This window comes from Protopterus annectens, chromosome 9.part0 (genome assembly GCF_019279795.1).
Source record: "Protopterus annectens isolate FY-2018-M chromosome 9.part0, PAN1.0, whole genome shotgun sequence".
Classification (NCBI taxonomy): Eukaryota; Metazoa; Chordata; order Ceratodontiformes; family Protopteridae; genus Protopterus; species Protopterus annectens.
The window spans coordinates 855,511,377-855,527,481 of record NC_056743.1 but is presented as its reverse complement, the minus strand read 5'-3'; the positions used below and the strand labels follow the sequence as shown (position 1 = coordinate 855,527,481).

The 16,105-nt window shown below is 38.8% G+C and overlaps 1 protein-coding gene across 1 annotated transcript in view; it reads left to right on the top strand.

Moving 5' to 3' along the window:
- COL11A2 (collagen type XI alpha 2 chain) overlaps positions 1-16,105 on the top strand; it is a 484,735-nt gene that overhangs the window by 274,659 nt on the left and 193,971 nt on the right. Inside the window, exons 22-23 of the mRNA XM_044083566.1 lie at positions 1,794-1,847; positions 14,923-14,967. Coding sequence (XP_043939501.1) covers positions 1,794-1,847; positions 14,923-14,967 — 99 coding nt within the window. The remainder of the gene's footprint in view (positions 1-1,793; positions 1,848-14,922; positions 14,968-16,105) is intronic.

The window sequence follows — 16,105 nt, the reverse complement described above, 5'->3', positions numbered from 1 at the left end:
GAAACGTGTACTTTAATTTAACAATGGTCATTTAAGATCCATTGGACTATGTATTTGTCAGTCTGTCCTGTATCCCTTCTATTAGTCATGTCTACATCCAGTCCTTGCTACTCTTGTTTATCCTGTTCTGCTATTTTTATTTACCTCTTCATTTTATTTAAGTTGGAATGTGCAGAAACTTAGTGGATCTTCCCAGAAATGTTATATACTGGGTCTATATTAACAAATCAATGCGGCAGAAAGCCGAACACCGTTTTATCAACACATATGTGTCGAACTCCCAGGTAACTGAATGGCCAGATCACTGAATTTTTTCCTAGGGAAAAAAACTGTTTGCCCTTCGCTGTGAATTTGCCATTTTCCCCACTGTAGTATGATCTCGGAGTTAGTATAATTAGTTGGGGGTGTGTGAGGGGCAAAGCCCCCCACTTTATAATGTTTGTACTGGTGTGTCGTATATAGTTGGCCTACCGATTTTTTTCCCTAGGGAAAAAAAAATCGGTGATCTGGCCATTCTGTTACCTGGGAGTTTGACACATATGTGTCAAAACTATGCTCGTCTTTCTGCTGCTTCAGTTTACTAATATAGACCCTATATACAGATTAGACATTTAATTTGTGGCTGCCACAAGTAGCCTGTTATTTATGTCATAGTTTTAAACTGAGGTTCGTTTACTTCTGATTTAGTTTATTGGAATCCCTAACCATTCTATTCTGATAAGTAATTGTTGTAATACATTTTGGAAAGGCCGTCAGTGTTATGTTAATGTGTTTTGCAAGTGACTTTATTTTGTGGTATATTTTGCTTTATGATTTTTCAGTATCATAGCTTGTGTTGTATGAAGTCTGGGATCTATAAACGTTCTATGTATATAACTTTATAAGTTTGCAATTGTGTTGTGTGAGGGACATTTTTAGATGAGATGACATGTATTCCCTGGGTTGGCACTGGATGTGCCCACTATTTTATGTGTTGTTATGTAAAACTAATGTTTATGAATCCTATGTGGTTATATCATTTATGGGTCATGTGTGAGTATGCTTTTTACTTTGTCAAGTTCTTTGGTAATGTTTTTATGTAGTTTATCCTCTAGGATTTCAAAAGCTTTTGTATTTACACCTGTTTTCTTTTAAAAGAATTCTGTGAAGTATATGCCAGTACAAACCTCCCCAAGACTGCACAACTTAGGCGTATGTACCGAAGTTTCACAGACGTGGAATCTCAGTGTATTGGGTCTTGAATCATGTGATATTTGTACCATTTTATTATTGGCTTACTTTATATTTCCTTGTTACATGTTGCTTTTTTCAGGTAAATTGTGTATGCGTTCTGAGGTGAATATGTGATAGCCACATAATCGTGTGTTGTGCTATAATACTGTACTTTCATTTTTGTAATGTAAACATGTAGTACATGGCCTATTTATATTTTTTCAATGATTTTTTTTTACTGCTAATGGTACCAAAATTCAACTGATTTGCAGCTGTGATATTACCAACAGTAACTTTTATTTTCAGTATTCTGTAGAAAATGAATTTGCCACATATTGTGAATGGTGGTACAGATGCAGTTTCTAAGATATGTTATGTTGCGCAGATGAATAATTGTTTTTTAGGAATAGTGTTTATAATTTCTCCAGCTAACTTTCCCACAAAGAGGCATGCTTTCTGTGTGTGTGTGTGTGCTGTCACGCACCTTCTTGGTTGTAATGCAACAAATAAAACGATGGACGCAGGTTTCATATCTTTCTGGTGATTGACTGGTTGCTGTGTTTGTCTTACTTTTGTTTTAGGGAGACACCGGTGGACGCGGCCCTCCTGGCCCATCTGGAGAAGATGGAGAAAGGGTGAGTCTGTAGTTAATGCTCATTAATAATCCTTAGATGTCAGGTTCATGTCTGTGTCATGTTGGTACATCATAGTGTTAGCCTTTCACTACATTCAACTACTAGGTGAGGGTATGACTGATGCAGCACATGTACCTTCTGTAGGGACAGGATCAGTGACCCATGAAAACTTACAAGGGAATATCACTGAAATAGCACAGATGCCTATTTATTTATTGATTGATTGGCATTTGTTTACCAGGAAAGTCTGAGTTAGATGTGCCCTTTTTCATCGGAGGCCTGAGGAGAAAACTCCATTATGCAGACATCATGGACATCATTTGCATTGCGTCATCATTTACAGTCAGTTTCATTCATGAGCAACACTTCCATTATTCAGATATGTGTGACATCAGTTTCATCATTTATAAACAGTTTCAAGTAAAAAATAGTTACATAAGTTGTATATGAATATTTTTTTAAATACAGGGAGGTATATTTAATGCAATATCACCAGCATACATAGATTGTCAAATTTTGTATAAAAATACTTGTTACTATAAAGATTTGTTTAAAATCTAGGACATAGGAAGATAAGATAAAGCATTAGAGCTTTTGGGGAGAGGGTCAGAGCCATCTTAATAGTCTTTTCCCAGGAAAGGTATTTTGGAAGGGCTCCCACAAAGCCCCTGATGTCCTTCTTTAAGAACTGGAGGCTCAGCGAGTGATGCTTCATGGCTTGAATGCCTGTATTACATGACTTATCCCTCTGAGCTACAGTAGAACATGGAATGCAGTTTGATATCACTGCAGCTTATATAATCACAAAGTACTTGTGCTAATTAAATTGCATTGGCTATTGGAATTAGTGACACACGGTCTCCTGGTAGCTTTGTCACCAAAGACCAGAATTCATCCATTAGACATTGTAAATACATATGTTCCAGAATCTCCTGCCTAGGTTCTTAAGCAGGGATATTTCTGAGTACTGGTTAAAAAAAAAAAAAAAAAAAAAACAGGGAAAGGGCACAGACAGTTTCTGTTCTGGTAGAATATTCTGGCTGCAGATACATGATGGCTCCATCAGAAATGGCATAGGGACATTATATGTAATCGGTACTGCTTCACATACTCTGTTCTATAAGTGCTCACTGCTGTAGTGCATGTATGGTACGGCTTCACATACTCTGTTTTATAAGTGCTCACTGCCATAGTGCATGTACGGTACTGCTTCACATACTCTGTTCTATAACTGCTCACTGCCATAGTGCATGTACGGTACTGCTTCACATACTCTGTTCTATAAGTGCTCACTGCCATAGTGCATGTACAGTACTGCTTCACATACTCTGTTCTATAAGTGCTCACTGCCGTAGTGCATGTACAGTACTGCTTCACATACTCTGTTCTATAAGTGCTCACTGCCATAGTGCATGTATGGTACTGCTTCACATACTTTGTTCTATAAGTGCTCACTGCCATAGTGCATGTACAGTACTTCTTCACATACTCTGTTCTAAAGTGCTCACTGCCGTAGTGCATGTACGGTCCTGCTTCACATTCTCTGTTCTATAAGTGCTCACTGCCATAGTGCATGTACGGTACTGCTTCACATACTCTGTTATATAAGTGCTCACTGCCGTAGTGCATGTACGATACTGCTTTACATACTCTGTTCTATAAGTGCTCACTGCCGTAGTGCATGTACGGTACTGCTTCACATACTCTGTTCTATAAGTGCTCACTGCTGTAGTGCATGTACTGTTTGCATTACCTCATGCACTGCGTATATTTTCGCATTAAAGTACTTAGTACGTATTGTATAGTGTAAAGTAGTGCTGGGCATCTTTAGCCTAATGACATTTTGCCATAATCGTACCATATACCAAACGAAATTATAGCTGTCTGTATGTGTAAACAATAATGAAAGTCACAGCCATATATTCTCACACGTTAATGAAAACTGTGATAGCTAATTTCAATATAGTAGCCAGTACACTAAAGGTATAAACTTTTACATTGTCTGTCCCTTAATTCATAACATAGAACATGCAGGTCATTAGCATGCATATATATTTAGTACTGTATTATACACACAGCAAGTTATAGGGGTTGTAAAGCTGATGCATAATTCCAAGCCCTTCCCATTTTTGTATATGCCTGCAGGTACACTGCAGTGGTATACTGTGCAGACAGGGCAGTGGTATTCTGATGATATTGCCCTGTGCAGTCACTGAATAGATGACTGCCACTGGTCAGTCAGTGACCAACAGTCACAATAATCAGTACCAGTCAACAGTGTTTATAACATAGTGCTTTGTGTTGGTCAAGAGACAGTACAGCTATATTGCAGAAACAAGAAAAAAAATTAATCTAGCCATCGTGTTTGAGTATGTAGAACTTAACTTACTTTATATTTTCCATTTACCAGCACTATTTTTTGTGTGTGTGAGTGTGCTTGCATGTGTGTGTGTGTGTGTGTGTGTGTGTGTGTGTGTGTGTGTGTGTGTGTGTGTGTGTGTGGGTGTGTGTGTGAAAGTTTGTCTATGTCTGAGTGTATGTGTCTGTGTGTGTTTAGGGGTATGATTGGGACTGTATCAGGATGTGTGTGTATGAGACTGTTCACCTTGTGTGTGTGTGTGTGTGTGTGTGTGTGTGTGTGTGTGTGTGTGTGTGTGTGTGTGTGTGTGTGTGTGTGTGTGTGTGTGTGTAGGTGCCTGTACAACAGGGATGTGTAGGTTGGTAGGGGGAACACTAAGTGCATTTGTTCCAAGTATGTTAGGCATTCTGTTCAAAGACATACCAGTAAGGTGAGCTTGTGCACAATACAATCTTTCATATTTCTGAATCACTTGATGTTTAACATTTAAATCACCATTGCAGTAGTCTAAACTGTACAGGATATATGAACACACACACACACACACACATATATATATGTATATATATATATATATATATATAGTTAAGGATATGACCACAGGCTAGCTTTCAAAGCTTCAGGCACCTTCCACATACCCTAACAGTTATGAGATTCAAGGAAAGATGCATAAAAGCAGTAGTTAGGTTACCAAAAGTTTCAGAGCTTTCTTGCCACCAAAATACACCCTCTGTGAGTTTTGTGGAATTGATGGTTGGCTAGCAATCCTTTGATGCTGGGCTGATAAATACCGTTCTGGGGAACCTTCCACTAGATCTTTTTTTTCTGAGGTAAACTATTTTTTGCTGTGAACATACATATTTTATGCTAGGGAATACTTCCTTCTCTTCGTAACCATGGAGAAATTGTTGGACTCCTCTGTTCTTCCTTCTCCCATCTGCAAAAAGAAGTAAATTTCTTAGGAGTCTTTGAGTGCCAGGCTGGCTTCTTCACTGCCTCGCCCAGCATTGGGTGACCCTGCTGTGGCCAGACTTGGTTGCTTGTACTACTCATCGTTGTCTCAGACCCTGTGGTGTAGCTTCTCATGAAACTTCTAAGGAGCAGCAGTTAGACACATCCTCTGTCGCTGTAGGGTTGCCCTCACTAGACACTCTTGGTTTTGTGGGGAAGGAGCGGATGAAATCTTACTGTATAGATGTGCTAAGGAGGCTGATTCCCAGGCAAGTGCCCCTGACATGGTTGGTCTTTTTCCCAGTGTTCTTCCAGAAAAATAAAGCAAAAAGTTAAGAATGTTTCTCTCATTTCTTTAACTATGGATAGGAAAGATTGGGATTTGACAAGGGATTGATTACTTTCATATTTTAATGTTTTAATTCCTGTTTCTTCACTGACTTCAAATGGAAAGAGAAGAGATTTCCCTCATGTTCTGACACTGATTTCCAGTCAGAACAGGGAATGGATGAAGAGTATTTTTTTTCAGTGAATTTTCCTCAAGCTGAAGATTCTGTTTCTGAGGAAAGTGTTTCTTCAGATTTCCCTCCAAAAGAGTTATCTTTTTTCTAAAACTGTAACCAAAGTTAAAGATTCTTTTTCAGTGAGAGCAAAATGAAATCCCTTTCCTAGCAAAAATGTTATGATTTTTTACACCTATATTTTCCTTAGCCTGCATCTCCCCCTACTGATTTATCAGAATATGGACTGAGGTAACGGCTTAGCTAGAGATGATGTTTTCTTCACAGGTTGCAGTATCCCTGACAGTCAACCTCCTGCTTCCCAAAGTTCTAATAGGTTATATAAAATACAGCGAACGCATAAATATCTGTTTTCTAATCCCAGATCAGGTCTTGCAGTGATTTTCTTATCAAAGCCAACTATTGCTAAACATCTTGTGGATGCTAACCCCATTCCTTCTGACAAGGATGAGAAAGCCTTTGATAGATTTGGGAAGAAAGTTTATTCTTCTGCTACTTTAACTTTCGGAATTCTGCAGGCTCATATAGTAACATTTTTACTGGCCTGTTTTGAGAACATGAGAAATTAACTGTAAACTTTCTTTCTTCAGAGGTTAAAACTTCATTAAATTCCTTAATAGTTTCTGCTTTTTGGGTAACAAAACACTTTTTAAAGTGCTCTTATGATTCTGATGATGCTGTATCCATAGATGCTGCTGTTAGTTCAATTATGTAAAGATTTGCTTGGTTAAAGTCTCAAAACGTACCAGAAGATGTTAAATCTGAGATTTTAAATTATCCCCTTGACAAACATGATCTGTTTGGCCCTTCTGCTGCTGAGATCATACAAAGATAGGATGAAAGAGAAATTGATTCAAGGGGTTACACAAATCTTTCAACCCTCATTTTCTAAGTTCAGCAAAAACTTTCCTTCTAATTCAGGACCCTTTTCCATGAAGCAAAAAAAAAACAGTCTCAGCAAAGTTCAGACAAATAGACTTTTAAAAAGCAGTGGCAGGAGGGATCAAAGAAGAAAGGGTAAGCTTCCTGCAAACACGGACAGTCTAAAAATTCAGAATGACTACTTGCCTAGTCAAGCTTCCTCTCCCTTTAGTCATGCAATCCTTTAAATCTATTCCACAGTCTAGGCATTCATTGTCCCAGTGGCCTGAGAATTTTACAGCAGTGGAAATCCCTTCCCCCATTTAAGGTGATGACATTTCATCCTGTAAACCACACTTCCCTGTTTCCTCCAGTTTTGAAGCAAATGGTATCTCAGGGGTCTTAGAACTAGTGCCGTCAGATCAGATAGGCAAAGGGTTTTATTCAACTGTCTTTCTGTTGCCAAAAAGGGAACGTGGGGACCAGTCCTAAATCTCTCCTTTCTCAATCTCTATCTCAAAGTCCTAAAGTTTAAGACCTCCAAACCTTGTTACCCCTCATACACCCCATAGTTTCATGGTTACATTCTACTTAACAGATGCTTATAACTGCATGCTAGTTTGCAAAGAATTTAAACATTTTTAAAAGATTTTCTGTATTTGGCATACATTATCAGTTTTGTGTCGTACCCTTTGTTATGTCTACTGCACCAAGGGTAATTTCAAGTAGGCTAGCCTCAGTAATTGCTAACTGCCCACTTCAAGGCATTCACATCTTTCCATACTTGGATGGTTGTCTTATACCTGCAGATTCTTTTTGTAGTTATCAAGATTCCTTGATATACATCAAGAAAATCCTATTCATTCTGGGGTTTCAAGTACATTTACAGAAATCATCGCTCATCCTTTCCAACAGAATAGCTTTTTCTGAGATGTCTGTTGGACACTTCTGTAGAAAGGGCTTTTCTTCCTTAGGACAAAGTAGAACTGTGCAAATCTTCCTGCGCTTTTCCAGCCAGTGTCTGACATCTGCCTGAACATCTGTCCAGTGATAATAATGATAATGATAATTGTCATTATTCCCTTTGTCCGACTTCACATGGGAAACAATCAGTGGTACCTCAGGTTAGTCGGACTTCACATGGGAAACAATCAGTGGTACCTCAGGTTAGTCGGACTTCACATGGGAAACAATCAGTGGTACCTCAGGTTAGTCGGACTTCACATGGGAAACAATCAGTGGTACCTCAGGTTAGTCGGACTTCACATGGGAAACAATCAGTGGTACCTCAAGTTAGTCGGACTTCACATGGGAAACAATCAGTGGTACCTCAGGTTAGTCTGGACTCAGCATTAACAGCCATTATCTTTGCAGATTCCAGTGCTGGGTGTTGTGCTAGGTGAACCAGTTCTCCCTCGTTTTGTCTCTCTCTCTCTCTTCCGCTCTCTCACTGCAGGTCTGTACTGCTCCCTTTCACATCCACTTCAGTGTGTCACAACAAATGCCTCAGACTTTGCTTGGAGGACTGTATCAAAAGGGATGAAAGTGTAAGGTCTGTGGAACAAGTAGAACAGACCAAAATCATATAAATTTCAAAGAAATGTTGGTGGTAATCAATGCTTTAAAATCCTTAAATCATCTCTGGTCCCCAGGATCTCTGCAAATGATCACCAGCAGCACCACAGTGATGTGGTATATAAACAAACAAAAGGGTACCTGATCGTACTGTCTTTGAAGACTTGCCATGGTGGCCTGGGAGGTCGCAGTTCATCAGTTTGAACTTTTAGGCCTCTTAAGTTCTGTCAGAGCAAAACATTGTAGTAGACAAGCTGAGCACATGATAGGCCCTCCCAAATGGAAACTACACACTCAGGATCTTCCAGGCATTGATCCATCTTTGAGGAACTGAGTCACTGATTTCAGTATCTCGAGACTATAAAGCCGAAAATTCAAAATACCAAAACCCCAAAAGCACAAAATTCAAAATCACGACTTTTAAATACACCCTCCACCACACAAACAAACATATATATATATATATACCTTCCTCCCCACACTACAACAAACAAAACACACACAAACACAGCAACACAAATACACAAACCTACCCTACATATAAGCAGGGGGGCAAGATTCCCTGCACCCCCTATGTGGGGGGCTGTGCCCCCACACCCCACTACTTATATATATACTAACTCCGAGGTCGCCTTAAAAAGACAAATACACTAAACCCACCGTTACACACTGTACATTCCTCTTGCACAAACACACATCACATACGTAAAAACACCACCATTCTCAACACTTACACACTCACACTCTTACCTACAAACCATAACCTACACCTATAACTTCCCAACACACTAACATACACTAAAATCCCACCCAAAACCCTTTAAACATAAACACTTATCTGAATCTGCAGCTATCCATTAATAAAGCACACCACCACAACCGCTGATTCGACATTTCCGAATTCGGTTATGTGGACTTTCGCACAACTGGGCTTTCGATATTTTAGTCTCGAGATACTGGAATTCAAGATTTCAGTATTTCAAAATAGTGAAGTACACCTATGAGGAACACCTCAAAAAGATCTGTTTGTAAAAATCCAGATGGAGAAATAGAATATTTCACTCATTCTTTGTATATCCCAGGGCCTACCATTTTCTCCCTGTAGGAGGTTAGATCGAGGTTTAGCTGGGGTATGTTAACATTGCCAGTAGACAATGGAGTACTTGCCCATCCACACTTTGTTACATAACACAGCAGCAAGATTAAAATTACTATATTAATATATTTAGTTCGCCCTCCTGAGCAGAATGGCAGTGTATTTTGGACAGACTGTACAGAGGTAGATTAAACTTTTTTCATAAATTATTGATGGGCAGCTCATGCCAAGGGGCAAACTATACAGGTAACATAATAGAAGACTTGTTTAAACTAGTTCATTGGAGTTTTGACTTTACAAACACAAAGGTATGGATGGAAGATCTATGTCCAGTACGCCTGGTAAGGTGCCGGGGCCCTCTTCACTACAGATTAATTTAACAATTCAAAAATGCTAGGAGAGAAGTTATCTGGGGCCACCAAAGTAACGGTAATAATAATATACAGCATATGGATATAAATAGGAAACTAGGGATCCCTAATATGTCAGAACATTCCTACACGACACTAATGCAACAGTTAGCGCAGAGAAAGGTAGGAATTACTAAGGAGGAAGACAGGCCATTGTGGATACGGTAGTGGATAAGAGTACGAGATGACCAGGAATATAAAGAGGTACATGTCAAGAACATATAAACTATTATTAGGTTACCTACCAGACTATACAAATAAATATAGGGTTAAATGGGAGTTGAGCTTAGGGACTGAAATCCCTGTAAACAAATGGTCAGGGATTCTGTTGTTCCCTCTATATGCCACAAATTTAGGTGATACTGCTTCTTTGGATGGCAATGTTTATATAACATTTTTACACACCAACTAAACTATCATGCATGTTCTTGTGTGTTACCACCGCCATGTTGATAGTGTGGTAACAAGGGGGTTAGGTGATTGGCAACATATTAAATAGACCTGCCCTAAGCCTGAAAATTTATAGAATAGTTCAACGAACTTTGCAAAAGACTATGCCGTGGTATTAATCAAATCTCTCAGGCTTAATTTATGAAAGAAGGTCACTCCATGTGATATCTCATAAGTGATAGAAATTAGGAAGGAGATTAGATCCTGTGAATTGAGGACTAAGTCCTATAAGGCTCATGTCCAGGCCTTTACCAAATGGAAACAATTCATTTTTTTGTTTGAAACCAATGCAGAGTCTTGAGATAAGAGAAAGATGAGGTTGATAGAGTAATTATTGTTTTACTGCACCCAAGAAGTGGGTAAACTTTCCTTCCTTCTTTGCAGTGTGCAAAGCTGTAACTCAAATCTGAGTAGTTGTTCATTGGTTATTTTTTTATGCTGCTTTTATTTTTTTATTTTATGTCAGCAATGTAAATAGCGATGAACATTTGATGGCAGATGTAAATAAAGTTGTATTCGAAAAAAGGATCTGTTTGTCTCCATTTGAAACAGACAGTTAAAGAAATTCTGCTCCAGGATTCTTTGCAAACAGGACTGTAAGACAGATGCTTTCTTATTTGAATGAACAGGAATGTTCCTATATGCTTTTCCACCCTTTCCACTGATATCCATGGTTCTTCTAAAGGTTCAAAAGGACTCCTGTGCATTAGTGGTAGGACTTCTTTTTGGCCCAGGCAACAGTGATTCTCCCTTATTTTGAAAATGCTCAAACGCAGTTACCACAGGCTTCCCCAGAGACTGGATTTACTCACATAAGACAGGGGTTGGTTGATACACCACAGCCTGAAATCACTTCAGTTGACTGCTTGGATGATATGGATGATAAGAGTTTTGATATCCTTTAGGCATCTTTTTTTCTAGGGACATGTATCATGTAATAAAGGAGCCTAAACAAACTGTCCATAGGAAATCATACATATGCAAGTGAAAAACATTTTCTAGTTAGTGCCATACTAACAGCCAGGACCTTTTTAAGGCATGGATGCCTATGGTTCTAGAACATTTGTGTGAGTTATTATCCTTTGGCCTTTCTTACTCTTCTGTCAGGGTTCATCTTTTGGCCAGTTCAGCCTGTCTGCCCTTGGATCCCTTCCTTTCTTCCTGTTTTCAAGTCAAACAGGTTTTGAAAGGGGTTCTGTATATCCATCCAGCTAGAAACCATGTGGCGCCTGTTTGGGAATCTTAACTTCAAAAACTAACTCTTCTTCCATTTGAACCAGCTTATCAGGCTGATTTTAGGTTTTTGACATGGAAAACTATATAATTCATTGCTCTGATTTTGCAAGAAGAGCATCTGCTCTTACGGTGAGTCAACCCTACCTCATTTTCCACAAGGGCAAGGTTTCTTTGAGAACAAATTCTTCTTTTATAACTAAAGTGGTGTCAGAGTTTACCTTTAACCAATCCATTAATTTCCCTGTAAGTAAGTAATTGTCCCTGAGTCAAAATCAACTCATGACAACTCTATGGGAAGACCCCATAGGGTTTTCGTGGCATATTACGGAAGTAGATTGCCAGGCCTTTCTTACGTGAAGATACTGCTGCTGCCAGTTGTTCTCCAACTAGATCTCTAATGCAGGACTACCGGTTGGTAATCATGTGCCTTAACGTCTGTGATATCTGGCCAGGGAATTTTTTCCAAAACCTAACCTTTACATACACTGGATGTCCACAGGAACACAAATATTACTTGGGCAACAAAATCCTTCAAGAAGGCCAATCAGCTATTTGTTATCTTTGAAGATTAGAACAAAGGACATAAAGTGTCAAAGTAGACAAGTTCTAGGTGGTTGTCTCATTCTGTTTCTTTCTGCTAGTCTCACCATAACAAACTGTTTCCAGGGCTTTGACTTCTTTGTGGCATTTTGGAAAGAAGTGGAATCCAAAAGTACATATTTTCACAAAACATTATTAATTTAATTCCTTTTCCAGATTCAAGGCAGGGTTTGCCAAGACCATTTTTCAAGTCTGTCTTCGACCTCCCTATATTATCCCTAGCTTAGCTTAGATACATTGTCCATAGAGCTTAGAGTACTGCAACAGTGATCTAAATGTTGAACGTTGTACAGATGTGTATGTAAACTTACCAAAGCAGATGTTCTAATAGATCACATTACCAGTAGCCGTCCCTCCATTCCTTTGTTCTATTTTAGGAGCATTGCCAAGCTGCATATATTCATTTTCCATCCCTAGCATTTACATTTCACTGCTCTAGTTTCCATTTTCAAGAAAAGAAAGTTCTGAAGTTTTGGCACCCTAACGGCTCCTTTTATATGACTCTTCTCAAGCCCTACAATAGTTAGGGAGTTTGGAATGTGCCCTGAAGCGTTGGGATCTGATCAGTGGTCATATACATGACAGCATATAACCAAATAGTTAGGGCTACTGCAACAGTGATATATTAGAACATCTGCTGTTATGGTAAGATTACTTACACGACTGTACTTTATCACCACTACTGTTATGGTAAGGTTACTTACAGGACTGTACTTTATCACTAGTACTGTTACGGTAAAGTTACTTACACGACTGTACTTTATCACCACTACTGTTATGGTAAGGTTACTTACAGGACTGTACTTTATCAATAGTACTGTTACGGTAAGGTTACTTACACGACTGTACTTTATCAGCACGACTGTTATGGTAAGGTTATTTACACAACGGTACTTTATCATCAGTACTGTTATGGTAAGGTTACTTACACGACTGTACTTTATCACCACTACTGTTATGGTAAGATTACTTACACGACTGTACTTTATCACCACTACTATTATGGTAAGGTTACTTACACGACTGTACTTTATCACCACTACTGTTATGGTAAGGTTACTTACACGACTGTACTTTATCACCACTACTATTATGGTAAGGTTACTTACATGACTGTACTTTATCACCACTACTGTTATGGTAAGGTTACTTACACGACTGTACTTTATTACCACTACTGTTATGGTAAGGTTACTTACATAACTGTACTTTATCACCATTGTACTGCTAGAGCTCAATAGTGAAGCACTAGAAGCGCTGCTTTGAAATCTTCCCTGAATAATGGCCAATGCTTTCTTCATCATCATCATCATCATCTCCCATGTCCCTTTCATTGACAGTAAGGTGAAGATTAAACATCCTGTCCAAACGCTGTCATCGCTGAGCATTTTGGGTGCCTAAATTGCCAGTGTGGACTGCTAAAATAAAGAAAAGCATTATTTTTTATAAATATATTCCTAATGAAGTCCATTAGTGTGCTCATCATTATCTCTCCCACCTCAGTGACATTACTGGAATGGGAGGGCCACAGCTGTGTAGTGTACCTGCTTTACTGCTGGACTCTGGATGGGTGCTCAATCAGCAAATATTGAAGCCTGAATTTTGCATATCAGTCATATCTGTTTCACATTTTAACCTGCCACCCAATTATTTCCCCTGTGAAACAACTTCCAGCAATCTGTCCTGCACTCCAAGCTAAAACCCATCTTCACAGCATCTGCCATGCAACTTGTACTTATCCATTGTGATTACTTCTGAACCTGACTTAGCTTTCAGTCCCCAGGAACTGACTATGAACTGGGGTAACAGCTTAACTTACATTTTTTGTAGCATATTTTAAAATTCATTGTATTTCTATATTTTTACAGACATAAATCAGTCATTTGCTGACATTTTAGGGCCAGATTTTGAGCTTGGCATCAGTGGGATGCAGTATCACAGACTATAGTGTTGTCATTGCACAGTTCCATCTCAAAAGACAATATTACACTCAAGTACAGAATTACGTTTTGGAAAAGAAAAGCACTATGTTCACACTGCAGAGTTTGATATGTTGGAAATCTGGGGAAAAATAATGGCATCTTACAGAAAAATGAGCCTGCGTTAGTTCAGCAAAAGCAGTCTTATAACTTTGACAGCTTTAGTACTTTGGCCAACTTGCTATAGAGTCCAAAACATTTTTTTTTTCATTCCAAACAGAGAATTTGTGTTCTGTGAGTGAAACAAATGGATAAAGATCTGAAGATTGTAGCCCTTACAGTCATGTAGTAAAATTGTACAATTTACTGATTATTTGAGCAGACACGAAAATCACTAATGTTATACATTTCTGTTTAATTTGGTTACTGTCATTTTATGATTTCTCTCACTATTCAGTGTTTTGACTCCATACTTGAGTACCCCTTATTTTTTAAGATTAAAGACAGCTGCTACCCTTCAGTACAACAAAGGAACATTTCATGCTCTTTTTACAAAATCAGCTTCTCTGCCAGAGCTGAATACATTTACTGTTTGATTCATTGTGTATTTTCAAACATGGAACTCCCCACATTTTTTTTTTGGGGGGGGTCATGTTTCACTTTTCCAAATGCACCCTCATAATTAGTTTTCAAAATTTTCATGCACAACTTAACAACACTACTTCAAAGCACACGTGGGTATGATTGCTACCATTTTTTAAAAATCTGACTTGCTCAGAGTCTGTACTTCTTTATTTCCCAGACACACTGCCCCGTGTCCCTTGCTAAGTCCCTCTCTGATGAAGCAGGAGCAAATATCAGTAACGAAATGATTATTTATGGACAGTCATTATGGTCATCTTTTCACTGAAGACAAATAATGTGAGGCATGACTTAATGTATTGCTATAGACCATTTGACATTTTCTGTGACACAGACTCATCAATGCATCATCTGTCTGTTTTTTGTTTATGTGCGTATTTGTCATTTCTAGCTGCATACATTTTCCTTCTAATGTGTGTTTCTTTACTGAGTATTTTCCTTTTCCTTTACTTTAGGGAGACGATGGAGACGTCGGCCCACGGGGACTGCCTGGTGAAGCTGTAAGTTTATTAATAGTGTTTTTCCTTTTACTTTATTAAGGTTAACTGCATGCATAAACATAGAAATTAGTGCAGTGCATGCACATAAGTCTGTATTTGCACGTGTCTGTGTGTGTGTGTGTGTGTATACATATATATATATATATATATATATATATATATATATATACACACACACACACACACACACACACACACACACACACACACACACACTCATGGGTTGAGTATTTTTTATTGAACCTACATTTCATTGAAATACAGTTTACTGAAGATTTTTTAATAAAACTAAATTTCTCCTGAAACTGAATAAATTGAATGTCATTACACTGAAAAGACTTTAGCCCACTGCACTAACTTCAGCCACACTTATTCTGAATTGTATTTGTGTTATGGAAATGTGTTTTCCTACTATAAGGTGTAAAGCTGGGGCAGAGTTAGGGTTGGTGCACATTATTTAGGATGGGCGGGAGGACTTCTCCCTGATGCCCTTTCCTTGAACTGTGACCCCACCCACTGCTGATGAGATGTCAGTCCGATCCAGTGCAGTCAGTTTACTAAAGAGGTATTTGTCAGATGCACTGGCTGTGAACTTCAGTCAGAGTCACTGTAACTGAATTAATATGAAGTATGCGAACACTAAAAGTGTTTCCCCCCCTCTGACTTTTAGCTTGTGGCCACCTAAATACATTGTCAGTGAGTCAGAATTGAAACCCACAGTGAATCTCTGTGCCACTGGTGTTGTGGTTAGATCCTAGACTGTGGTGCCAGTATTCTAGGTGGGAGGTCAGACCATTGGGGGTAATAGGTCTTACAGTAGCCAATGGCCAGTTCTGCTGTCTCAGTTTAGGGGTAAAGGGCCTCTCCCTTGAAGGAATGTTCTTTGGTGGAGACCAGGATCTAACTCTGAGCAGGTGAGATTTTCAGGCTGAGCATGTAAACAAAAAGCGTGCATAGTGTTGCATGTAATGCACATATGCATGTAGCCCATCAAGGATATTAAGACAGCAAAAAATGTAACCTGACTGTCAAATGAGCTGATGACCACCGAGCTACTGATTGTCACCCCACAGTAGGAATATGGGATGGGGCAATCAGTGGGTCTTGGGGTGGCAAGGATGGCTAAATGGTTACAGGT